Genomic DNA, 25,133 nt, shown 5'->3' with positions numbered 1-25,133 from the left:
TATTATTAAGAGCATGATGGCAATGATATATTGCAATGTTTTTGACTGTAATGTAATGGCATGTTTGGCATCTTTACCGTTCAACTGTTTCTTCTCATCCATTTGTGCAGGTGGTCAGTCAGCGGTTTCCTCAGAACAGCATTGGTGCTGTAGGAAGTGCCATGTTCCTGCGCTTTATTAACCCAGCTATCGTGTCCCCATATGAGGCTGGAATCCTAGACAAGAAACCCCCACCTCGCATCGAGCGTGGCCTTAAACTCATGTCTAAGGTGAGTGAATCTTACTTTGTTCATACAGAACATTTGGATGAATGTTAATACAGAAATTGGTATTGCTACATATAATGTTTCATCCATAATGTATATTTCCCCAGATTCTGCAGAGCATTGCTAATCATGTTCTCTTCACAAAAGAGGAGCATATGAGGCCCTTTAATGATTTTGTCAAAAGCAACTTCGATGCAGCCAGAAGGTATGTTTGTAATTGTTTGACTCTCATTTATTATATAACCTGTAGGTTTATCATCTGGTGGATATTCTTATTGGATCAGCTGACAGCCAAGAAAAGGTCTATTGAACATTATGCTTTCAATTACTAGCTAGAGGCTTAAGTTGTAAACTTTTTTTCTAGAATTCAATTGATGGGACCATTTTTTTTTTTGCTATAAATTCATCTAGTTGTGGGCGATATGACCAAAGTTTTAAGTTTTATTTATGAGTCAATTTTATTACACAGTAACAATATAGTTATTTAAATTGGTACCTATTCCAGAAAATAAAGAAAAAGGGTTCTAATAATTAAATGTAATTTTTTTTTTTTTTTTGACCATAGTATTTTTGGATATAGTAGGGATGCACAACATTTGCTAATATTTTCAAACTTCTTTTGGCTAAGCTGATGTTAATCTCAGGTTTGAGAATTTTATTCCCCACAAGTGTAAACTTCTCACAATAAATTGCAACCAGACTTGTGATTTTTATGACTCCAATTGATAACCCTGATTAAATGTATAATGTGGGGAGGCACAAGGACCCCCTGGAAGCTCCTTTGTAGCAGCATTGAAAAGAAAAAGGATTGATAGAAAAAAAATGTAAGGGATAAAGTACATCCAGACGGTTATTGCAGAATAAAACCTGACAGGCTTATTGGCACCCCAACAAGAAGAGGAGCTCTGAAGGTTCTTATTCTGTGAAAACAACAGCCTGTATGTGATTTATCCTGCTTATTACATGGCTGCTTGCCACAAAATGTAAGAAGTAGACAAAAAACATTGTTCTGAGCCTTAATAAGTTGTTATTACTAGGCCCACATGGAATCTGCGCGCGCAGAATTCTGCAGATTTTCCGCAGATTTCTGCAGTTTTTTAGCTCATTATAAATTCTGTTTATTTACTTAAGTAAATGTGTAAATCGGAATTTATTCAGTTTTTATTCAGTAATTTATTACTTTTTATTTAATATATTAAAGTGTAAGTTTTGATACTCCGCTGGATACTCCCAAAATAATTCCGCAGAAGTCCGCAAATTTTTACCAAAATTCTCAGCAGAAATGGCAAAAAACGTCCGCAGGTTCCCTCTGGCCCTAGTTATTACTTTGAAGGCAAGGCTGTTGTGTCTTATCTTAGCAATTGTAATTTATAGTCAATGGCCTCCAAAATAAGAGAAATGTTGAATGGGACTATATTTTGTTCCGCATCATTTATTGCAGTCATGGTCACTATGAGTTTGATTGCTGTATTAAGTTTTCATTAGGTGAAGTTTAATCACAATATCAAAATCCAGTTATCTGCACAATTCAGTACGAGGAAGCATGCAAATGTAGTGATTGGTTTAAAGGGCACTTTTACCACATTGAAAAAAAACACTTTTATAAAGGATTTCAACACGTGTGAAAGTAGCCAGCCTCTTATAATAAAAACGTATTTATTCTATTTTTTATTATCACACTTGATAAAAACAGTCTGCATGAACACTTTGATTGACATTCTCCCTTTGTATGTCATTGGAGGGGTAAAGTCCCACACATTAGTGATGATCTCCCTCTCATTAGCATAAACACTTCTACTTCTTCTGAGCCACTTCTTATTTTAATTTTAATTTAAAGCCAACAAACAGCACAATTTGGATCAAAGCCTAAAACGGGCAGTTTCAGAGAGTTATAACAAGAAGTATTTGTGGGTTATTTTGAACTAAAACTTCACATACACACACTAGTGACATCAGAGACTTGGTAAAAAGGGGCGTAATATGTCCCTTTTATACAAATGGCTCTTCCGAAACTCTGACATGTCTAATTTTGTTTTGTCAGGTTCTTCTTGGATATCGCATCTGATTCTCCACCAAGTGATTCTGTGAACCATAGTCTGTCTTTCATCAGTGACGGTAATGTGCTCGCTCTGCACCGGCTATTATGGAACAACCAGGAAAGAATTGGCCAATACCTGTCCAGCAACAGGTAACACAGTTTTTAGATATACAAACACTGGTCAGATTCAAGATAAACAAAGGTTCTATGCTACTTGAATTTTAAAAAATCCTTTCCATAGTCATTACTTTTTAAAATCCTTTTCATTTATACGATTGGAAAGCAAAAAGTTTAGTATATGGACGAAATGTCGCATATAATACAAATATAATTGCGTTTCAAAACCATAGGGACCACAAGGCAGTGGGCCGTAGACCATTTGACAAGATGGCCACTCTTCTGGCGTACCTGGGTCCTCCTGAACATAAGCCAGTAGCAGACACACACTGGTCCAGCCTCAACCTCACCAGCTCAAAGTTTGAGGAGTTCATGACAAGGTGACTGTTCTTGCTTTATCTCAATTCTTGACTTTCGTTCTTTTTAGTTTTTAGCCTGAAATAGCAAAAGTGAATTGACCTTATCAATAAATAAATAGTGTAACAGTTAATATACTATGTATTTCCGGACATAAGTGAAGTACAAATTCTGTTTATGTATTGGTTTAGTATAGTTTTAAAGAGCCCATATTATACATGAAATAAGGTCATATCTTGGTTGTAAGGGTCTCCAACAACAGTCTAATATGCATGCAAGGTCAAAAAACACTTTCATGGTCTTATAATCTGCATTTATTTTTACCTAATTATCCCAGCGACTCCTGTATGAATCGTCCAGTGATTCATTTGTTCCCAAACCCCTCCTTAGCGCGGAGCTAATCTGCGCTGATTGGACCGATGACAGTCTGTCGCGATTGGTCGACTGCCTTCAGTCAGAGAGGGAAATGGCCAATAGCTAATCAGCAATTTAAAAAGTAATCACAGTTCATACACGCTCGATAGTGTAGGCGTGGACTTTAGCTGCCACACTATGGCCAGTGGATAGTGCCACGGATAACCGAACGAAGGAGACAGTCGTGTACTCGCCATACCACACACACACAAAAACACACACACAACTCCGGATGACAACGCTCCCGCTTCAGCCCGCACCCGCCAGGTTTTAGCCTGAGAACCCGCTCCGTTTTCTGCCCGCCGCGCCCGGTCCCGCTAGAGCGGAGAACACAACCAAATATCACCCAGTATACAGTCCAGACAGCCAAGCTGTCTGGATAAAAACACACACACAGCACAAAGTACACAAAGCTCGTTCGTTCGTTCGCTTTCTCTCTCGCTCTCTCGCTCTCTCTCTCTCTCTCTCTCTCTCCCCGCGCCAGATTTCTGCGGCGCGGGAATACATGTCCGAATAAATCGCGGGAGCAGAACTCTAGCACGGAGCTCCATAAACAAACAGCACGCGTCGCGTTTTTAACGTGACTTTGCACGCGATAAGATAACGTAATATATCCAGTTAACCTGATACAGTACACGCGGTTACAAGTAACAAATCACAACTAAATACATTTGCAAGCTAGAGTAAACGAGGCAACAACTTTAACCGCACGTACTTACACTTGAGAAATGTAGGAAGAAACCCATCCTGACGTCCATCAGTTACTCTTTACTGATCCTTCCTTTAACAAACTCAGATGAAGTATTCTTTGTAGCATGTAGCTTCCAGAAGTTTCCAACTGCTTGGTTATAATGCTGAGGTTTCATCTTTGGGTAGAGACTCAATATATCCATCTGCTGTGTGACTTCAATCGACCGGCATGTTTGTGTGCGTGTGTTTGTGGGTGTGCGTGTGTTTGTGGGTGTGTGTGTGTGTGTGTCTGGGTTACTGCGTCAGAGGGCGGGGCCTCAGGTTTGAAATCTCCCGGGTTTGCGCGTGCACGTGAAAAACTTTGTTTCGTTCGTACGTCATGGCGAAACACCTAATGAGTCGGTATCAAGGCGACTCGTTTGAAGCACTATGATTCGACTCTTTTATAGATGAATCAACAGTTTTAAACACTGTATTCTTACAGATTTAAGCCTTAGCTGGATACTTCACTTCACTTAGAGCTGTGTTACACACTACATGGAGGGGAATTTTCAAAAACCCATAATATGGGCTCTTTAAATAGTTTTTAAATAGTTTTTATATAAACTATAAAAAATTGCCCATGTTCCAACTTAAATTAAATTCTGATTAGGGATGTCCCGATCAAGTTTTTTTTCCCTTGAGTCCAACATTTCATTTTGAGTATCTACCAATACTTAACCCGATCCGATACTTCTACAATACATAAAAAAGAATAATGAAGAGTGAAGAAACAGATTCTGTTCCTAATTTTTGCTTTAATTCACCTTATTTAAACATTCAACTACTCAGTTAACAAACAGAGCACTTCTGTGAGGTAGCTTGAACAATCAAGTAATAAATAACATAAATTCTTCACTTTTGGAGTTTAGTGGGACAGTAAATATAAAACATATCTAATATAAACAAATAGCACATAAATTTAAAACACCTGGCAGCCAATCTTAAGTTTACATATCTCATGGTTTGCTTTAACAATGTTGGCGTCATCAACTTATAATACCTCCAGACCGCTGACGTACTTGCACTTTCCACTTCAAGCTGCTTTCGTGTTCTACTTTGCCGGCATTTACCCAATAGCGTCTCTGCAACAAAGTGATGTCATGCCGGACACGTTGCTGTTTCTGTGTGAAGTCAAGAAAGAGGTTTAACTCTGTACCACTTCATATATATAGATGTGTAAAAAAAATAATGAGAATAAATGTAATATACATATTTAAGTCCTGATCAGGAGGTAACATCCAATTCCTCTGTCTGAAACAGCGTTATCTGGCCCGATTTCCGATCACGTGATCATTTAAGGTGGTAAAATAGCAAAATGTTGTAGATCAGACAGTCCATTTTACTCAAAATAACAGATCATAAATGGTGGTAAATATTGTTATAATATCTCAAGATGTTACCATATTAGAAAATACAGTTCTGTTTCCTAATGTTTTCTGTCTGATTGTTATATTATTGATTGTCAGAAAAAACTAAATGTAATGTTATTTTTATAGAATGTAAGGGGAATGGGGCTCCTGATAAAACATGGCAAAGTGTTTGCACATTTAAAGTCTTTAACACCTGATATCATTTTTCTTCAAGAGACATGTATATTGTATTCATGTTAGAGCTATTGAACAGTTAAGACTAAGGACTAACTGGATCTCAAGTATATCAAGCACTTTTTTTGCTTCCAAGAAAATACAGGTCTGTTTATAAATGGATATAAACTGCATAGTTGTATGTTTTTCTTTTCTTTCGAATTTTGGCTTTCTCTATTTCATTATTGAACAATTTGTTCTTGTTTGCCAAGGTAAGGCACAGAGAGTCTATTTGTACAACTAATGTCCTGAAATGACTTCAGTTTCACTTTAAGTACATGAAACCTTGCTGTTTATAACAAACATATTTATGATTAGTGCTGCTAAATTATTTTATTATCCTATTTGCATTCTTGTGCTTGATACTATCAGATTTCAATTATGTTTGTGGTGTGACGTGTAAAAAAACACATTTAAAGTATTTAATATTTGTTAATATTTTACTTTATCTACTAGTATTTCACAAATAAGATAATATTAATAATAAATTGTGAAACGTAATTCAGCTTACCTATTTTGGCCCAGTCTAACCTTATATTGTTGTTCGGCTGGCCTATTTATTAATGTATTACATATGAATTTCTGTTTTTTAACTTTTTTCCAGGCATCAAGTCCATGAGAAGGAGGAATTTAAAGCATTAAAAACCCTCAACATATTTTACCAAGCTGGCACATCTAAGAACGGCAACCCTGTGTTTTATTACATCGCACGCAGGTAAATTTGATTTTTGAGTCATGCTTATTCTAACTGACACCGGGCGTTGGTTTGGATTTAGCCAGACTGTTTCACTCCTCCTCTATCCTGTTCATTGTTTATTCTCTTACTTTCGGCTTTGTGTATTTGGAGAATCAAGTAGTCTTTAAGCAGCTTTGCATAAATGAACAACATGGCAGCAGCGAGTTTCTTTCATTATTGTTTATTCATGAGTCACTGTAGAATGTCAATATATGATATGGTGAAGGTCATTTAAGATGGCCCATACATGCCTCATTTATTAATTACATAAAAATACCAGTTTTTAACCATTAACATCTGTAGATTAGTAATAATATCACCAATGTCAAATTGAGCAGAAAAGTAGTCCAGACAGTCCCATGATCACCGCAAGCGACAACATAGCAGCAGTGAGTTTCTTTCATGAGTCACTGTAGAATGTCAATAAATGGTAATATGCGGTTCATTTCATAGGAGTCATGCATGCCTCATTTAATAATTACATACGAATACTTGTCCCTAGCCACTAGCATGTGTAGATTAGTGAAAATATCATTTATGTCGGTTGCATAGAAAAGTAGTAGTCCAGACAGACCCATGATTCCCACAAGTGAAAAGGAAGGAGCAATAGAGTTGCCATGGTTTGAGCTCGGAGTTGTCCAGCTTGTGCTGTTGTTGGTTGTGCTGTTGTTGGTTGTGCTGTTGTTGGTTGTGCTGTTGTTGGTTGTGCCGTTGTTGGTTGTGCTGTTGATGGTGATGTTGCTGCTGGTCATGTTGTTGATGCCAGGAGTGCAGTTGTATATTAAATTTAAGCCATTGACTGTGCAGGTGATTGTTCCATTGGCTGTGCAGTTGTTTGTGCAGTTGACTGTTACATTGACCATGCAGTTGGCTAAGCAGGCGGCTATTCCATTGTCTGTGCAGTTGTTTGTGCAGTTGAATGTTCCATTTGCTGTGCAGTTGTTTGTGCAGTTGAATGTTCCATTGGTTATGCATTTGGTTGTGCAGTTGAGTGGTTCGTATGTAGCCGTGTCGATGCCACCAACAGCATTGTAGCTTGTAATCATCACAGCCACTAGCAGCAGTAGAAATTGAGTTTTGGAAGCCATATTCAGGGCTTTCGCTATGTAGATGGAGCAAACAACACAATTACATGATGTTTCTATTTTGGTATTAAAATAATATTCTGAGTAGTAACAAAATCCAGGTGTTTTTCATCATTGCATTTACCAACATCAACTTGGAAGTGTAACTTATTTGAAAAATCATAAGCATAAAAAATCTTTTATATTTACCTTCCGCCATGGCTGATCGTTGTGTCTCTCAGTTCTCGTGAAGGTTGAAAGGATGGGTCTCTGAGCGATGTGATGCTTTTATTTGAGTATCACGTGTTAAAGCAACACCCTTGCAGGAGGCGGAGGTATGTTACTGCTGAAGGAGTTTTTTTTTCCCTCTACTTAAAGGAGCAAATGTTTACTCTGTTTTCATCCCAAACTTGATTAACATCTTCTGTTACACAAAATTGTATATTTTAAAGTATTTCAGTGTCCAAGAAACTGTGGCCCCCTTTGACTTTCAGTGCAGACAGACAGTTTTGAGTAAGATATTCCTTTAAGTTGGCATGTCCAGTCCTTTTCCTGGAAATCTACCTACCTTTAGAGCTTTATCCATTATCCAACGCACCTGTGGTTCTTAAGTTTTCCTGAAAATCTTGATGAACTGGTTTAGGTGCGCTTGGTCAAGGTTGATCTTTGCTTTGCAAAGGGGAAAATACATTGGACATAAACAGTCACCATACAGGCAACTAAGAAAATCTAAAGGAATTCAGCTGCTTTTCTATATGGTGAATGGCACGTAGATGATGATTCTGGCATGCTTTCCATTTGGGAAGTCAGATTTTTTTTTTTACCCAACACACACTTGGTCTGCTTTGGTCCAGAGATGTGATTGCCCGTAACAGATCATATGCGCAAAACAAATGGGTGCACAAAGATTTGTGGACTGCTTAGAATTATACATTGAATAGTGTGTTTTAAAGTAGGGAAACAGTTATTAACTTGATGCGTTAAACAAAGTTGACAGAATCATCATTGCCCTGGCTGTTATGAGTCAGATGTACTTAAGCTCAGCAACTCTGTGATATAAACAAAATGCTTTTGGCTATTTTTGAAAACAGGGAGGAGCTACACTATGCGTTCCAGTGAAATTTCATCATATATCAAAAAAGCTGCACATTCACAGGTACTTCAGGGAACCATTAAGTAATGCAATATATAGGAACTGTTCTCATGCCTTAATGTGGAGCTGTTGAAATATTCTCAGGGAATATTAGGGAACGAACACTGTCTGTTTTGTATCTTTATTTTGATATAAGCAGTGTAGAATATAGAGTAATGGTTATATATCAAATAATCTTTAATGAAAATGTATGCTTTAATATTAGTTTGAAGCTTCATCAAGCTAAAGGAACTCTCTACGTTTTCAGTGAAAATTAACTAAGATTTTAAAGATTTCTTCTCTTTTTTCATGTGACCTAAGGTAGAATGCTTTACCTCAGTAGTAAAGTGGGTATCAGGTCAATCATAAGTTGCTAACTAATCCAGATTATTCCCTTTAAAGTAATTAATCTTACAAACAAGATCATGTGCTTATCAGGTCATTGAAGGCCTCAAGTAAAATAAAAGTTTATCTATTAGCCTGCTATTATTGTGAGGACAAATACAGTGCTAAAAATTAATATATAAACTCTATTAGTGTCATGTAAAACCACCAAAGGTATAACAGTGAATGAGGAAAAAACTAAATTTGCCTTGGAAAATCCCTTCTTCATTCTACTGGCACGTATGTAAACAAACCGCTGACAATTTTAATCTTGTGTGACGATATAGCCAAGGCAATTATTGACTTTATTTTATAGCAAACTCTGCTCTTCCATAGGAAAGGTTGTGCTGACTGTTTCCTTACCAGCTTTGTACACCCGCCCCCCTTCTGTTTTTGTTAAACACCTCTCTATGGAGTGCTGGCATTAATTTGATCAATTTACCATTCTGTACTGGAGTGTAAAATGGCTGGCCAAGCTTGATGGTTCTCGTATAGTACAAAGATGCACCATGGGATTGCTCTGGGAGCTGAGGAAGCCAGCGTGTATAAAGGTTCCACTTAGTTTAAACCTCTCTTGACATGGACTATCAGCTCTGCTTCATTGTGTTTAAGGATTTGCCCTTTTCCAGTCTGCTGCAAGGCCATGTTGACTATGTGTTCATATACTGTATATAATCATAGTAAAACAAAATGGATTTTCACGTTTTATTTTTATTTCAACATTTAAAGTCTCCATGTCTGTAATCATAGAACACAGCATCTTAAGTGTTTCAGTCTAGTACATATTATAAACAGTGAAAGGCATAAATCTCTGTCGATGCTCAAGCATAACACTGGAAAGAGCATTCACTTTTCCACATCAGGAAACTGTGGTGCACTTGTATCTGTGTCTAAATGTTGGTAGTTTGTGTAATGCAGCTCTTGGTCACACTATGTAAACGGTGGTAATTCGAAGCAGGCAGAGATTACATACATGGATGAATGCTCAAGAAGACAGCCAGAATGTTGTGGATGTCTTTAGTTTTGCTTTTTTGTTGTTGTTTGTTTTCAAGACTCAAACCAGCAGGTTTAGTTAAAGAGATTATGCAGAATCACAAAGCACGGAGAATGACAACAGTACATAAAAGGCTCCAGATGGTGGTTTCAAAGCTGCGTTTGTGGATTTGATGGCTTGTGCTCTGAGCTTTGCCTGGATGGGCCTTCTTGGTGCTACGTGTTCGAATTGTTGTGCTTGACTGTGTGGACAGGCTATGTGGAGTTGATGTACGAAATCCTCCACCCAAGATCAGTACCTGCTCGCCTGCCTCAGAAGTATTCATTGCATTTGCATTGAGAGCCACATTCAACTGGGCTGACTTGGACAAGTACCCAGAAGTAACTGCATGCAGTGGGACTCTGTGGCCAGGATGGCGAGCATCAGCACCTAACGGTTGTTCTGTGAATGCGGCTGAGTGCCAGGTTCTCCTGGTGGCCAGGTGGACCTCGCCACATGTAGGTCTAGTGTAGCAGGGGCAGCCCAAAACCTTTGCAGGGGTTTTTTGCATCCAAGTCAGCAGGTGGTTTATATTCTCCTCATCTTCACAAGCCCAAGGGTTGTCTCCGAGTGTGAGGAGCTGCAGATCATCCAGTTGATTAAAAATATCTTTGCTTAATGATGTGAAGCGATTGGCATGCAGGTAAAATCTCTTCAATCTAGGAAGGCGATCAAGAGAACCTGGCAGGATCTGCAGCAAGTAGTTGTGAGAAAGGTCCACCATTTCCAAATTGTAGGGCATGTTCGTCGGGACAGTCCAGAATTTGTTATGACTAAGATTAAGAGATTGTAGATTGGACAGTGTGTTGTTAATCAAAACTGCACGTTCCAGCAAGTTGAATGACAAATCCAGATTTTGAAGGTTCCAGTGGTAGGCTGTATCGTTCTTCTCCAGTTGGCGGATGTAGTTTCCTGAGGCACGTATATCCCAAAGAGCTCTTGGCAGACCGACAGGAAGGTGGTGCAGATGGTTATAGGAGATGTCCAGAGTTCTTAAGTGGTCGAAATGTTTGAGGAGCCCATCAAGATTTTGGATCCTGTTATAAGACAAGTTGAGGAAATGAATGTTGTGCTGCAAGCTTTCGGGAAGTATTGCCAACCCTCGCGCAGAGCAGTCTACCACTCTATGGCCTCTGCTACAGGTGCACATTGGTGGGCAAATGGCCAGAACACGCACCCCAAAAAGGAGGAGGAGCAACAGGTTAGCCGGCATTGAGGCAGGTGCAATTTGGGCTTTCCTGTAAAAAAACAAAACAAAGGGATACTTGTCACAAAACAAATTTTTAAGGTCTTTTTTTCCCCCAAAAAAACTGTATTCGCATCAGGCTTACTAGTTAAAAAATGAAAGGTTAAACTTTATTTTGATCGTCCTTTTGAGTATTAGTTGACTGTCGGCTTAATATCTGTTGTTACTGCTCCTTCAACACATTTGACTATAAGAAACTATATAACTGACTATAAGAAACTTTGCAAGTACATGTCAACTTACACTAACCCTATCCCCAACTCTAACCCCAACCTAACAGTCTACTTATAATCTAATGAGAATTAGTTGGCATGTAGATGCAATGTAACTTGAATTCAACAAGCAGGTTAAAAATAAAGTGTGACCAAATGTATTTAGTTCTTTTACCCTTTACTTTAGTGAAACGGAAAGAGACACAGTTCATAGTGGGGTATCCCAGTATGAGTTGAATCACAACCCTTCAAGTAATGAGCACATAAAATGAGTAAGTTCCTCTTACAATTGCTGCTGTATTTGGTAAATTGTTATCCCTGCATTGTGTACTTACTGTGGGTTAAAAGGGTTGAAGTTAGTTCAGGGATAGGTTTAAGTATAGTGCCTAGTCATTACCCAGTTTATGTAATCGCTATACATACATGGAATGTAGATGTTAGACAAGACTGTAAAGTAGAGTTCTACTTTTAATTATGTGTACCATACATGCTAAGTGTTTTTCTTTCTTTTTTTTCTAGCTTCTCTCTGTTTTTTTTTTTTTTTAGCTTTATAGCTTAAGTGCTGAATTGAAAGTACATGGAAACTATTGGGGGACAGCTAAGCAGCACTTTTCCAATACTGATTTGTCCCTTTCTTTTTATTATTCTTCCTACCCTCCTGAATCACCTGCTATAGTACAGATTAACAAGGTATAAAATCCTACCGCAAGGACATTTTCATTCATTGAGCATTGTTTGTCCATTACACTGTTAACAACAGGTCTCGCTGTTACCACACATACAGTGCTGCTCAGTTCTCTCTCTCGCTCGATGTTTCTGTGCTAATAGTTTGACCCTCTGCCAGAAGCTACCCTGCCATGCTGCAGCACCGAGACGTTAGCATTTAGCTTTTGTAGCGCTGCATGCATCCTGAACCCTCCCGCCCCCTCATTTGTGGTGCATTTGGGGACAGCGTTTGCACTGTATGTCTGTGCATGTGGTCATGTCATGCTTTGTTATAAAAAGTTGCTCTTTTTAAAAGTTGCTATGTTAGTATACAGAAACCTGTTGTGTTATTAAAGCACAAATCATTAGCATTGCCTCAGTGAATCCATTAGTAAGTCCATTAGAGAAATCTCAAGTCGATCATTTGCCTGCACAGTCTGTTGTTACCCTTGAGAAAAAAAAGGATGTGTGCACATGCTTTAGGTTGCTATAGGGGAAAGTATCGTGCGCTATAAATAAGATATCTTCGTTTTCAACATATAAAAAGGCTACTGCAGGCATGCAATGACCTAGCATAACTGTGCATTTTGATAGTGATCCTTCTTAATAAACCTAATTGCTCAAGTTGCCTTTCATTTGATGTGTCACTTACCTTTTCATTACTTTCTGAACATGTCCCTATCCGTTCTGATCACTCTTCCTGGTCTTAAGTCTTCTAAAGCAGCAGTAGAGGATTTTGAGCTCTTGCTGTCTTATATGTTTTCCAGTGTTTTGTGTCGGCAAGGTCCATGTTTCGTCCTCATCATGCCAGTTTTCGCTCTTCTACCTACCCCCGTTCTCTTTCTCTCATTTGCAGCCGTGAGTTACTTTGCTTTCCAGCCTCTCTTAGCCATTTCCATGCTTTTCCGTTCTTCCAGGCATGATCATACTCTGATTATTTTTGCACAGACTCTGCTGCTGCTGGCAATCCGCTCACATCCCTTGCTTTTAGGGTTTTCTGTGAGAGGAGGTAGAGAGAGAAAGGAGGAACCCAAAAAGAGCGAGATGAAGGATCATGGGATGGTGGGGAGGGGTAGGTGGAGAAATGCAGCACAGACTCAACCTACAGTATACTGCTGCTGCTGATGAGGAGGGGGGATGCTGACTTCAGTGTTTTATATTCAGGATCTGCACACGCCACCAAATCATCTCCCTGCTTTTTTTCCCTCTCTCAGTCTCTCTCATTCATATGTTTTATTCCTGTTTAGCATGTATGATGTAATATTTAGACATCCTATTACTCATAAAGCATGCTGCTTTGATTAATGAACCTGGCTCCGTTGCGACGGTACCGTTCAGTGCTGAAGTAATCTGTGTGACGCAGCTAAATCTAGAAGACAGGGCGACATGGTTTGATATCCCTCTATGGCCATGTCCTCGTTTAGGTGAAACTGTTTTTATCGATGTGCTCTAGATTGTATAGTATATATTATAATATTTTAGAAATGGTTCTTGAGAATATTTTAAGATCTATTTTTATTTTACTCAGTATGTAGCACAGCTACTTTTTAGGCCGCATAATGTTTATTTTGTATAGTCTGTGTAATTTACGCCTTTAGTTTAGTTAGTTTAGGGTAGATTACATTCAACACACTTAGTTTTCATAAATGTTTGTTGGGTGCACTGATGTCTAATGAGTCTAGAGTCTTTTTAGTTTTCGAAAATTGTTATTTTAGATTAATTGATACTGGATGATCTGCGTGTCCGTGGTCTGTCGTGCTCTGTTTGTCTCCCATCCATTTCCATCCAGTGTTCTGAATGTGCATGTGGATCTTTTAAGCGCACCAATGAGGTGTGATTGAGCCGTGCAGCGAAGCAGCATAGCAACACCAATCAAATGTGTGAACACCTGCATAGCAGCACATTGAAGTTTTGGGAGTTTTGGAGCTGTTAAAGCAGAAAACCTGCAGTGATATAAAGTACCAGTAAGATCTTGATGTTGCTATGCATTTCAATCTTTGTCATAACTATTACATTAAGTACTATGGGTTTTGTGACCAAACTGCAATACAATGTAATGCAATAGTGTTGATTTTTTATTCACATTACATTGTCATTGACGTCCCAAAGCAAGTCATTTTAAAGATCATGGCTCATATAACCACAGACCTCTCGCTGTATCAAACCAGATGAAGAGAGTTTGCTTAAATTAATCATTCGGCAGAAAATAGTCTTGTGGTTTGTTTTCCAATTTAGATTTTCCTGTGTTATTTCCCCTCTCGCTTCTGCTACATGAGGTGCACACGCTCTCTGTATTCATCACTGCACAAGACACACTCTGTTAGTTGCAATAACTTCCTACCTTGCTTAATAGTAGTGCTTCAGTTTTTTTGGCCCTAGATTGAGTTTGTTTGGGTTGGAAACTGAGAACTGTTTGTGGAAGGATTTTCTGATGTTTGGATTAGTGAGAGGTTTTAAATTGCTGAATCTCAAGGTACAGTCGCGACATTTTAATGTAGTGTGACATTGTCAATGTCCACTGAATCACTGATTTTTAGCACTCACAAAGAGATATGTTTACATTCTTATAATTAAAGAAGCTGATTGTAACATATACTGATGGAAGATACTTATAGATTTGACCTTTAAGAAATATGCTTCAGACAATAAATGGATCATCCAATACAGATATAACAGTCTATTCTTATATATAGTAAATGCTTCAGAAATGTGATTATTTCCTGCAGCTAACTTTTACCCATTTCGTTTTTATAGCTAAAGTGGAAAAAAGACACAAGACCACGATGTTGAAACACTTTGTATATTTAGAGTGAGCTGCTGTTGGACCTTGTCAGGTTCCCTTTGACCGTTTCTCTTGGCTTAAAGATCGGAGATGCACATGGTGGCAGCAGAAATGCAGTAATTCATTCACAGGCTTTTGTGGCCGTATTACCTCCTTTGTTTATACATTATTAAGTGGATGATACAGATAACACACAGATTGGACATTCTTTGTTTTTAATGTCCATGTTAAACATACATGCTGTAAGCTTGTAACTGACTTATAAATACACACTATATAACTAGGGCCACTAGGAATCTGCGCATGCAGAAATTCGCAGATTTTTAGCCCATCAATAAGTTTATTTATTTACTTTTGTAAATGTGTGTAAATTTAGATTTATTCAGTTTTTAAATTAATTTCAGTAATATTGGCAAATATGAAAATGCACTTATGATTTATTTACAATACTGTTTGTAAAGTAGGATTTTCTATATTTTAGTAGATATATCATATAAGAGAATTGTTTTATTTACCAGTTAAGTGAATCTAATTGGATTTGCTTTGTAAAGATTAAATAAGTTAAAAAGGTTTTTTTTTCTTTTACTTTTTATTTATGACACTCCCAAAATTGTTCCACATAAATCTGCAGATTTTTAAAAAAATTCTGTCCAGAAATAGCAAAAAATGTCTGCAGTTTCTGTCTGGCTCTGCATATAACCCAGGACTAGTACAGTCTTAAAGCAGTTTAACGTATAACTAACTCTTGTTTTTCTATAAATGAAGCCTTATTAACATTCTAAGCAGAAAATAATACTAATAATAATAATGTATTTATAGTGCATTTTTCTCAGACCCTAAGCGCAAAATGTAATGACAAGCTGGTTTATGATTATGATATGCTAGCTAATGAGACCCGGTTAAAATATGGATGCTTTTAAGGTATTAAAATGATAAAAACATTGACATTTTAAAAACTTCATGAAATCCAAGCGAGAGATTTTGGTTACACTTTAGTTTAATGTCCAATTCTCTCTATTGATTAATGGTACCTGTTTATTACCTGTCTATTATAAAGATATTGTCTGTTTATTTGTACATGTAAAATACATTTTCTGCTTGATCTTATTGTATCCCCTAAATCTACCCAATACCTAAACCTAACTACTACCTTAATAACTAATAATAAGCACCAATTTAGGAGTTTGCTGAGGCAAATGTGGTAGTCAATGGCTTATTAATATCGAGAAATGTACCTTTAAATAAAGTGTGACCGAGATGATTTCTGACATTTTACTTATTAGCGTTGTTGGAGTGGCTATATTGTGGTGTACTTAGACTAAACTTTAACAAATACACACATTTAAAATATACAATTTTTGTCTTCTGGACAAAAAGGACAAAGCACATTGATGATTCATCATGTACTAAATCATATTCTTCTCAGATTGAGTCCCCATTGACTATCAAGTACAAAAATCATAGTAAATGATCATATTATAACTAAAACCTAATGATTAGTCAAGACATAGACTCTTAAATGTGTTGAAAACACCAGTGCTGGGAAGAAAACAACACCTATTATTTAGATACTATTATAGCAATTTCATAAAGTCTTCAAAGGTCTTTAACCATTACAGTACATTTTAAGTCCTCTGCCAGAAATCATCTTGGTGTAATTGGTTCTGGAAGAGAGAATTGATATTCACACAATACTAGGGCTGTGGTGGTGCAGGTGCATCAACACTATCTGATGTTTGAAAAGGAGCTGCTTCTTCTGAAAGGGAGTCCAGATCTATAGAGACCAACGGCGGAGGTTTAATAGCAATGTCTTTGAAAGAAGATGGAGTAAGGTCATCAGCCTGCTCTGATTCTCCATTGTCTATTACAGGCCCTTGTGCAGTTTCTGCTGAAGGTGTTTTTGTGTCAGAAGAAGAGTCTACGGGAGCTTGACCATCCTGGATTTTGTTTTCCTCTGCCTGAATTGGATCTTGAACAGCTGTTGAGTTCCCATTGGTGGCGTTGGTCTCATCTGGATTCTGTACTCCAAATGTGCTGCCTTGCGGGATATCTTCCATAAAAACGTCCTCACTTGTGTTCCTACCAAACGCCAAGTGGTTGGAAATGGACATTTGGTTGAAGCTATGTCTGTTGATGGCTTCGGACTCATCCATAGTTGGCAAGTTTGGATGAACGTCACCATCTAAAAATGGAGAGGGTCCTGCCCACACAGGATTTTCTAGCTGTCTTTTCTGCATTTTGCGTTTTCTCACCAAAATAATGATGATTGCTATGAACATCAGCAAAAATGTGGTGACAATCACTCCTGCCACAGCAGGACCTGGGTTCGCTTTTTGGCTGTCTTTTTTGATTGATAGAGTGGTACTTTGTTTAGGAGTGGTCTTTTTAGTGGTTGATGATTTCTTTGTTTTAGTCACAGGTTGAGTCTTAACCTCTGGTCCTTGAGTCCATTTGATTGTAACTTTTCCCTCTGTGGTTTTCAAACCAACGGTTGCAGCCCCACTGACATTTGTTTCAGCTATTATTGCGGAAGTGTGGGCGTGAGTCATTGGGCTTGGTTCTTTTGAAGTCCCCATTGTAGTATGGCTTGTATGAACATCTTTATATGTATTGTTTTTGTTGGCGTCTGTTTCATTTTTTTCCACTCCGTAGAGTCCAGAGAAATCAGTAGTAGAAAGTGTTTCCAGAGTGGTTTCTTGTGTCTCTGAATGATCCCTCTTAGTTGTTCCTATCTGTGAAAAATTTGTCGTTGTGGCAATGGGTGGTTGGGTTGAGATGTTAAATTCTGTAGCATTCTCAATCTGCAAAGATGAGTTATGTAGCCTGTGGTGGATTTCTGTTGGTTTTCGTTTTTTATTTGGAGTGGTTGTGACCTCTTGTGTTATTAGCTTAATAGGCTGCGTGAGTGTAGGAGTCAAGTTTTGCTGGCTATCATCTGCATTCCTCTTCGTCCTCCAATTTGATGTTTCATCTTCATTTCTGAACGTCTGCAACAAGTCGGGCTGCTTTGAATGGCTTGTGAAGTCCTGCGTCTGCACACTTCTTGACTGTGAAACCTGAATGACTTCTCGTGTCTCTGAAGGTCCCATGCTTGTTCTTAAAGTATCCACCTTTGTAATGTAGGGGATTTTAATCGATTCTGCAGCATTTTCAGTCCTTGTTAAAAATGTTGAATCTGGTATGTTGGATGTTTCAGACATATTTGCTTGTTCTTTTTGTGCAGTTGTTGCTGCTCTTTGCGTTAAATGGTTTTCAGTTGGTCCGAATGTGTACTCACCATCACCTTCATTCCTCTTTGTTCTCCGATTAGGTGTCTCACCGTTCAGTGTCCTAGGATGGACAATTCGCTGGCCTGAGTGACTTGTGAGCTTTTGCATCTGTTTGCTTCTTGAAACTAAAACATACTTGGCTTTCTCTGGCAAAACATCTGTCCTTGTGGTATTGGGTGTTTTAGTGGATGCAAACAATTCTGTAGTATTTTCTATCTGCAAAGGAAATGTAGTATGTGGTCTGTGGGAGCTGTTGGTTTGTTTATCTTCCTTTTGTACAGTTGTTTTAACATTTTGCAGTATTTTGTTATTTGGTTGTGCCAGCATAGTAGTCAAGCCTTGATCATCATGCGTTTTCCTGCTACGATATGATGTCTCTTCTTCACCTTTTAACGTAAACCGTGAGTGGACTCCTTGCTGGTCTGAGTGACTTGTGAAGTCTTTCGTCTGCACGCTTCTTGAAACTGAAATCTGAGTGGCTTCCAGTGTGTCTAAAGGTCCCATGCTTCTTGGTTCCTTTGGCGAAACATTGGCATTTGTGGTATTGGGCCTTTTAGTTAAGGCATGGTGTGTAAGCACTTTCTGCAAAGGAGATGTAGATTTCTCTCTGTACCAGCTTTCTGTCATCTTTCGTTGTTCCTTTTGTGGTGTGCTTGCTACTTCCTGTGATAATTTGGTTTTAGGTTGTGCCAGCAAAGTAGTCAAGTTGTATTGGTCATTCTCTGCATTTTTACTCGTCCTCTGGTTTGATAGCTTATCATCAGCGTAGGGTGTCTTCGAGCGGATGCCTTGCTGTTCTGAGTGGCTTCTGAGGTGAAGCATCTGAATGCTTTTTGAAACTGAAACCACGTTGTCTATTCCAGAATCAATAGTGTACTCCCTTTGCCCTGATGCTTTATCTGCTGTGTTTGGTACCACGGTGTTCTTATGGCTGGTAGTTAAATGGCCATTTAGACTCCATGGAAGAAAGTAGAGGAAAGCGATTGTGCAAAGAGTAGCCCTCATGGTGTCCTTAGAGAACCTTGCCAAAAGAGACATTTGCACATAAGATTCAACTGAGCATTTAATGTACCTGCGAATTTCTAGAGGCAACATAAAAAACTTTTTCATTTATCTTTTTAAAACAACTTCTAAAACAGAAAGCAACAAATGTTTGTTGTATACAAATGTCACGCATTGAAATTGAAGACCCAGTGACAAGAAAAAAGCACCCCCCACCCACCCACACTTTATTTTACTTGTAGTTATGTAGTTTCTTTAGATTTTAATGCAATTTGTGGCTTATGCTAGACAAAAGGGTAGAAATGTACTTACCGAGGCATCTTCTTGAGGCATTTGAGACAGACTGAAGAACATTCTGATAATACGGAACTGTCACTTCACTTGACAGGAAATGGAGCTGTGAAATGGCTGCATTCGTTTTTGCTAATAGCCTTTTTTCCAGAGGAAAGAAGCTGTCGTAACCGAAAGCAGAAGCTGCTTTATCTCTTATGTTCTAGGATATTAGGCTTGTTTTGAGGTGTCTTTAAGAAAGAAACAGCCTTTGGTTATCTTCAAAAATATCTAGAAGCATAAAAAAAAAACTTTTCTGCAGAGCAAAGGCATCTAAAAAGGAAATGATCTCATATCTTCTTTTTCTCGCTATGTTCCTTCTAAGACCAACATCAGTACTTATTTCTCAAAACTTAAGCAATTCTTCTTGGCAACTACCATAACAGTAACATCACAGAAAGGGTAAATAAGAAACAGAACAAGCATTTTAACATTAGCTTTTTATTTTAGATTGACATGTCAGAGTTCTGCAATAAAAAAATGAAGGTATGCTCAATTTGCTGAACTTAAAGCTTAAGTGTGTGATTTCTTTTTATCCTGTTTAATAGATAATCAACTATATGAAAGCTAATCGTAGGTTGTTTCGTTTAAACTGTTTGAACAACAAGAAATAGTTTTTCATGGCAGTTGGGTGAATGATAATGTGGAAATAGCAGTAGAAATTACACACTGCAGCTTTAAGCACATTTTTACACAGTTCTATATTCACCATATTTTGTGTTTCGAGTGTGTGTGTGTGTGGCATATTTCTAAATGTATTCGTCTCTCATCCTTTATCATTCGCTTCCAGTAACTTTTAGCTGCGTGAAACCACTTGTTATGCTCTTGTTAATGCAAGAATATACATTGTTATTTTAATGTATCGTCTTGAAAATTAACACACTGGGTTGTAGAACAAACAGTTTTACCATTTATTGTGCTTGATTTTTCTCATCATGTTCATTCAGCGGCCAAAGATTCGGAAGTCTTCTACAGCTTATGACATTAAAAATGAGATAAATAGGGCTTGTATTTGTGATCTAGAGCAAATGAACATACTTTTTTTCAGTTTCGAGGCATAATCAGTTTTTCACAAAAAAAAAAAAGCAAACATTTGAGACGATGCTAATGTTAGACTCCCTTTTGATCGCAATTACAATCATACACAGAAATTTCATTTTTGTATTGTCGTTGTCATCTTCACTAAGATATTTTGAGCTGATTGAGATGTGAAAACTGCCCTCATTTCATGACAAATTAACAAATTAATCAATTTCATAATTGTTCTTTTTATCCTAATGAACAGATAATTGTAGTTGGTTAAACAATTCCCAAAAATCATGTAAGGCCACTTTTAAATGTGCTCTTCTGTTAGCTTACTTTTTTATATTCTGTTGAAGCCGTTTATTAAAAAAAAAAAAAAAAAAAAATTATAATAATCAAACCTGCCTTCAGTGGCTAGCATACAAAAAAGCTTTTAAAATTCACACCATCAGAGGCATATTCTCCAAACCGATGGGATCTATGCAGGAATCCCTGGATGGTGAGCTTTGCATTGTTGTTGGGATGCTCTCTGTCTCTCTGGATGTGTTAGAAGGGTGGATATACTGGCTCGAACCTGCCGCGCCATCATTGCCCTCTTCTTCCTCGCCATCGGTTTTTACTTCCTCCAGTAAAACGCTGGTTTCACATGGACCCACGATGCCGCCCTCACTGTTCTCTGTCCCCCAATAGCCTGTTCCACTCACAAGGTCTGCGTTGCTTCTGGATGGACGGGGCGTCCGCTGGTGGCGTTTCTGACTTGAGACGGTACATGCCAGTGCTATGGTGGAGGTTAGGAGGATCAGGATGATGCCGCCAGCTGTGGCAGTTGCTATAAATGCTAGCTGGGCATCAATAAAACAGTTGATCTCGGAGGCACCAGTTGGTGGAAAACTAGTGGTCATAAAAGAAATGTTGAGGTCGGCATATTGGGAAGTGGTGGAGTTGTACGTCAGATTTTCTGTGGTCTGCATTGTCACCCTCTTTTGAGATCTGTGTAAGAAATTATTATTTTAAATCAGTTGAGCACGTTGAATAGTAGAATTGGTACACTGTTAAAAAAACTGGGTTCCACACAATTGATTTTTTTGTCGGGACAACATCAAGGAATTAAGTTAACTTATTGTTTTACAAAGTTAAGTGGATTGAACATAAAACAATTAACTTGTCCCCAAAAACTTAAGAATTGTGTTTCAGCTCATTTTAAATAGTTAGTTTGAACAAACAACAATCGCCATTTTTCAAATGTGCACTGTAAAAAATGCAGGGTTCCACTCAATTCATTTGGTGTCCCAACACAAATTAAGTTAACTTAACAAATTCAAATGGATTTGACATAAAACAATTACGTTTTCCCAAAAAATCCCAAAAATTGTGTTGTTTCAGCTCTTTTTAAATGTGTAGTTTTTTGCGTAGTAGTTAAGTAGTTTAACATTTCAGCATAGTATCAATATATTCAACTTTCACAGTACATATTATATGTCGTGTTCAATTCCATAGCTTATGGGTAAAAAGTCACACTATGGTTCAAAAGTTTGGGGTTTGTAAATTTGAGTGTTTTAGCACGTAAGCTAATTTGCAGCACCTGTCCACTGTAGGCTTTTAAAAATAAATAATAATAATAGCAGCAATGCAATACACATAAATAATAATCACAATGGCAACATTAAAATGAATACCAATCTTAGTAATAAAAGAAAAAAGTTGTATATAAAATAATTATCAACTTTTTTAGCAATTGAAATGTGTCTTGTGTAGTAAATTAAGATAAGATGATATAAAATTCAGCTTTACAGTCAGACACAAAATAAGGTATAAAAATACAAAAGAGAATATAATAAAATGCATTAAATCAAATCACCTTTAAATTAGGACACTGCTTTTGGAAAAAAAAAAACATCTAATGTTGCTGACCCCAGACAATCTTGTACTTAACTTGACATAAATAACATGTTTAAAGCTTTTTCAAACGCACCCAGTTTCCTTTTGAAATAATTTAAACAATTTTAACAGTATTATAAAAATAATTAAGTAATTAGTTTTCACTCACGTCTGTTTACTAAACTCTCAATTACATATTAGGTACAAAGATAATTCGATAACCGATGTGTACTTACTAAAATGATATATAGCCTTTCTTAGGGACTGCTCTGGAGCGCTGGAAAATGAAGAACGACCACCTGAACTGACGAGACTTGATGTATTGCAAAACCGAACACAATTGTTTCCTGTTCCCCACGCTTGAAGATATTTAGGCGTTCTTTAGCTGAGATAATCTTGACCTGTGGTTACAAGAGTAGAAAACAGGGTTATATTTGAGTTATGGGTTTCCATTCAGTGTAGACAGTCAGATGTTCACCATTTAAGGGAGTTATTGAAATGTGCTGCTAATGTTTGACGTGGTTAAGAGCTTTAATTAACTGGGTCTCCATCAGCTTGTGTATTTTAAAGTATTCCATGAAAAACGACTGATGGAAATGTCAAATTTCTAATAAAAAAAACCCTTAAACTTTTTAAATTAAAGTTTTTAAAGTTTTAAACTTTATGAAAAAGGGTTGAATGCAAATAATGGGAAATAGAAATGCATTTGCCGAATTAACTTTGATGTAGTGAACATTACAACCATGTGACCAATCAGCTATCTCCATTACACAACTAGGTTACCAATACTACAGTCAGAAGCTTTAACAACTTGATGGAAACACACCTAATTCACATTTGGCATTTTTTTTTCTTTTCTTTCTTTTTTTTTTTTTTTAAAGATTCACATCACATTAGCATTCAAACCAGCTATAGTTTTGGCACATATCCTTGAAAATTCACTATGTGTTTCTATTGCCGAAATAGGCTTCTCTAAGATGCAAAAACCATTCTAAAATTCAAAACTTGTATCTGATATTTATAAATCTGTCATTGTTGTATCATTCATAGGTTCAAAACTGGACAAATCAATGGTGATCTTCTGATCTACCACGTCCTGCTGACGCTCAAGCCCTACTATGCCAAGCATTATGAGATCGTAGTTGACCTTACTCATGTGGGCCCCAGTAACCGTTTCAAGACGGACTTCTTATCCAAATGGTTTGTGGTCTTTCCAAACTTCGCCTATGAGAACGTGGCTGCTGTGTACATCTACAACTGCAACACCTGGGTACGCGAGTACACCAAATACCACGAGCGACTGCTGACTGGCCTCAAGGGGAGCAAGAAGCTGGTGTTTATCGATTCGCCTGCACGTCTAGCTGAACACATCGAACCCGAACAGCAGAAGCTGCCCGCAGCTACTTTAGCACTGGAAGAAGACCTCAAAGTGTTCCACAACGCCCTAAAGCTTGCACACAGAGACACAAAAGTGTCAATTAAGGTAAGAGTTTTTAGATCAATTTTATTAACTCAATTAACTCAATTTTAGTGTTAGTTTAGGTACTGATATTGGCCATGTTAGTAAATTTTTGTTCATTATTTTTACTGCTGGACATTAATATAGCACTATTGAACATAGTTTCTTCCATTTAATAAAAAAGTAATAATTGTAACTTTCTTTCAGTTGGTTGTTTACTACTTGCAATTCTGACCTTTTCTTTGAATTGTGTGATTTAAAAAAATCATTATAATTAACAAAAACTTTTCTTGTTCATTAATTTGTTCCCCCATTTTTGTTGAACTGTGGCTATAAATAAGAAATTTGTTCATTTAATAAAAATTGTTGACATGTACTAATTCAGTGTTTCTCAACCACGTTCATGTCTCCTTAACCAAACACACCTAATCCAGATCATCAGCTCATTAGCATAGACTAAAAGACGTGTAATGTGTGTGACTGACAAAGGAGACACCCAAAAAATGCAGTGTTGGTGGTCCTCCAGGATCGTGGTTGAGAAACACTGTACTAAAATATTTACTAATTTTGATGTAATTATATATTGGTCAAAGATGTGATGCTTTTTGGGGTCGGCATTAAATTAAATATGCAGGAGTCATGTAGATGGAATTAATTTTTTTATTATTATTATTTTGTTTTAAGCGAAAGTTTGAATCAGTTTTAGTATTACCTATATGTTAATGTAAGAATATTTGTTTATCTGACCTCTGTTTATTAAAATGATATAATACAAAAATTTAGCAGCCAATTTTTATTTAAAAATTCAAGTAATTCTAAACCTATTGTGGCGTTGCTCTTTGATTCATAAATGCGTTACGATACTATCAAATGACTTTTGTTTTAACTATGTGACAGGACAAGATTTTGTGGTATTTAAACTATTGTTACACTATTGAACTATTGAGTTATTGAATGAGCCCAAGTCTTCTGTTAGTCATTGTAAAAGTATGTACATTAGAGAGCACACCGAATGTACTCTTGTGTGTATGAATCATGAATGTATGTATGTACATCAAATGTATTTTTCATCTTTGAACATTACAGTTTGACCAATGGATATTCATTCTGAGATTAGCTAAAGATCATCATTTAATAGTCTTAAATTATTGCTGTTTAAGTAAGTTACATCCGGTTTCCCCCACAGCCCAAAGACATGCGCTTTAAGTGAATTGATTAAGCTAAACTGGCTGTAGTGTATTTGCGTGAATGCAAGAGTGTATGGGTGTTTCCCGGTCTTGGGTTGCGGCTGAAAGGGCATTCCACTGCATAAAACATATTCTTGATAAGTTGGCGGTTCATTCCCCTGCAACCTCTGATTAATGAAGAGAC

General features: G+C 37.4%; 4 protein-coding genes across 38 annotated transcripts in view; 1 reads left to right on the top strand and 3 right to left on the bottom strand.

The window, feature by feature from the left end:
* The window catches only part of nf1a (neurofibromin 1a), a 123,019-nt gene that overhangs the window by 54,291 nt on the left and 43,595 nt on the right, over positions 1-25,133 (top strand). For all 35 annotated transcript variants that reach the window (XR_015509622.1, XR_015509621.1, XR_015509620.1 and 32 more), the window contains 6 exons: positions 111-269; positions 374-471; positions 2,308-2,454; positions 2,655-2,801; positions 6,112-6,222; positions 23,354-23,786. Coding sequence is in view for 27 of the 35 variants with exons in the window: in XM_087284332.1 (XP_087140458.1) it covers positions 111-269; positions 374-471; positions 2,308-2,454; positions 2,655-2,801; positions 6,112-6,222; positions 23,354-23,786 (1,095 nt within the window). In the remaining 8 variants the exon portion in view is untranslated. The remainder of the gene's footprint in view (positions 1-110; positions 270-373; positions 472-2,307; positions 2,455-2,654; positions 2,802-6,111; positions 6,223-23,353; positions 23,787-25,133) is intronic.
* On the bottom strand, positions 6,409-7,569 carry omgb (oligodendrocyte myelin glycoprotein b). The gene is made up of 2 exons (XM_087284409.1): positions 7,518-7,569; positions 6,409-7,345 (listed from the first exon to the last, which is right to left on the bottom strand). Exons 1-2 carry the CDS (start codon positions 7,525-7,527, stop codon positions 6,711-6,713), a joined length of 645 nt encoding a protein of 214 aa, XP_087140535.1. The 5' UTR covers positions 7,528-7,569; the 3' UTR covers positions 6,409-6,710.
* Positions 9,515-13,020, bottom strand: omg (oligodendrocyte myelin glycoprotein). The gene is made up of 2 exons (XM_087284405.1): positions 12,672-13,020; positions 9,515-11,094 (listed from the first exon to the last, which is right to left on the bottom strand). Exons 1-2 carry the CDS (start codon positions 12,677-12,679, stop codon positions 9,915-9,917), a joined length of 1,188 nt encoding a protein of 395 aa, XP_087140531.1. The 5' UTR covers positions 12,680-13,020; the 3' UTR covers positions 9,515-9,914.
* evi2b (ecotropic viral integration site 2B) lies at positions 14,806-19,417 on the bottom strand. The gene is made up of 2 exons (NM_001442480.1): positions 19,385-19,417; positions 14,806-19,091 (listed from the first exon to the last, which is right to left on the bottom strand). Exons 1-2 carry the CDS (start codon positions 19,390-19,392, stop codon positions 16,496-16,498), a joined length of 2,604 nt encoding a protein of 867 aa, NP_001429409.1. The 5' UTR covers positions 19,393-19,417; the 3' UTR covers positions 14,806-16,495.

This window comes from Danio rerio, chromosome 15, assembly GCF_052040795.2.
Source record: "Danio rerio strain M-AB ecotype USA chromosome 15, GRCz13ab, whole genome shotgun sequence".
Taxonomy (NCBI): domain Eukaryota; kingdom Metazoa; phylum Chordata; class Actinopteri; order Cypriniformes; family Danionidae; genus Danio; species Danio rerio.
Note: the sequence above shows the minus strand (reverse complement) of the source record. Positions and strands in the feature narration are given on the sequence as shown.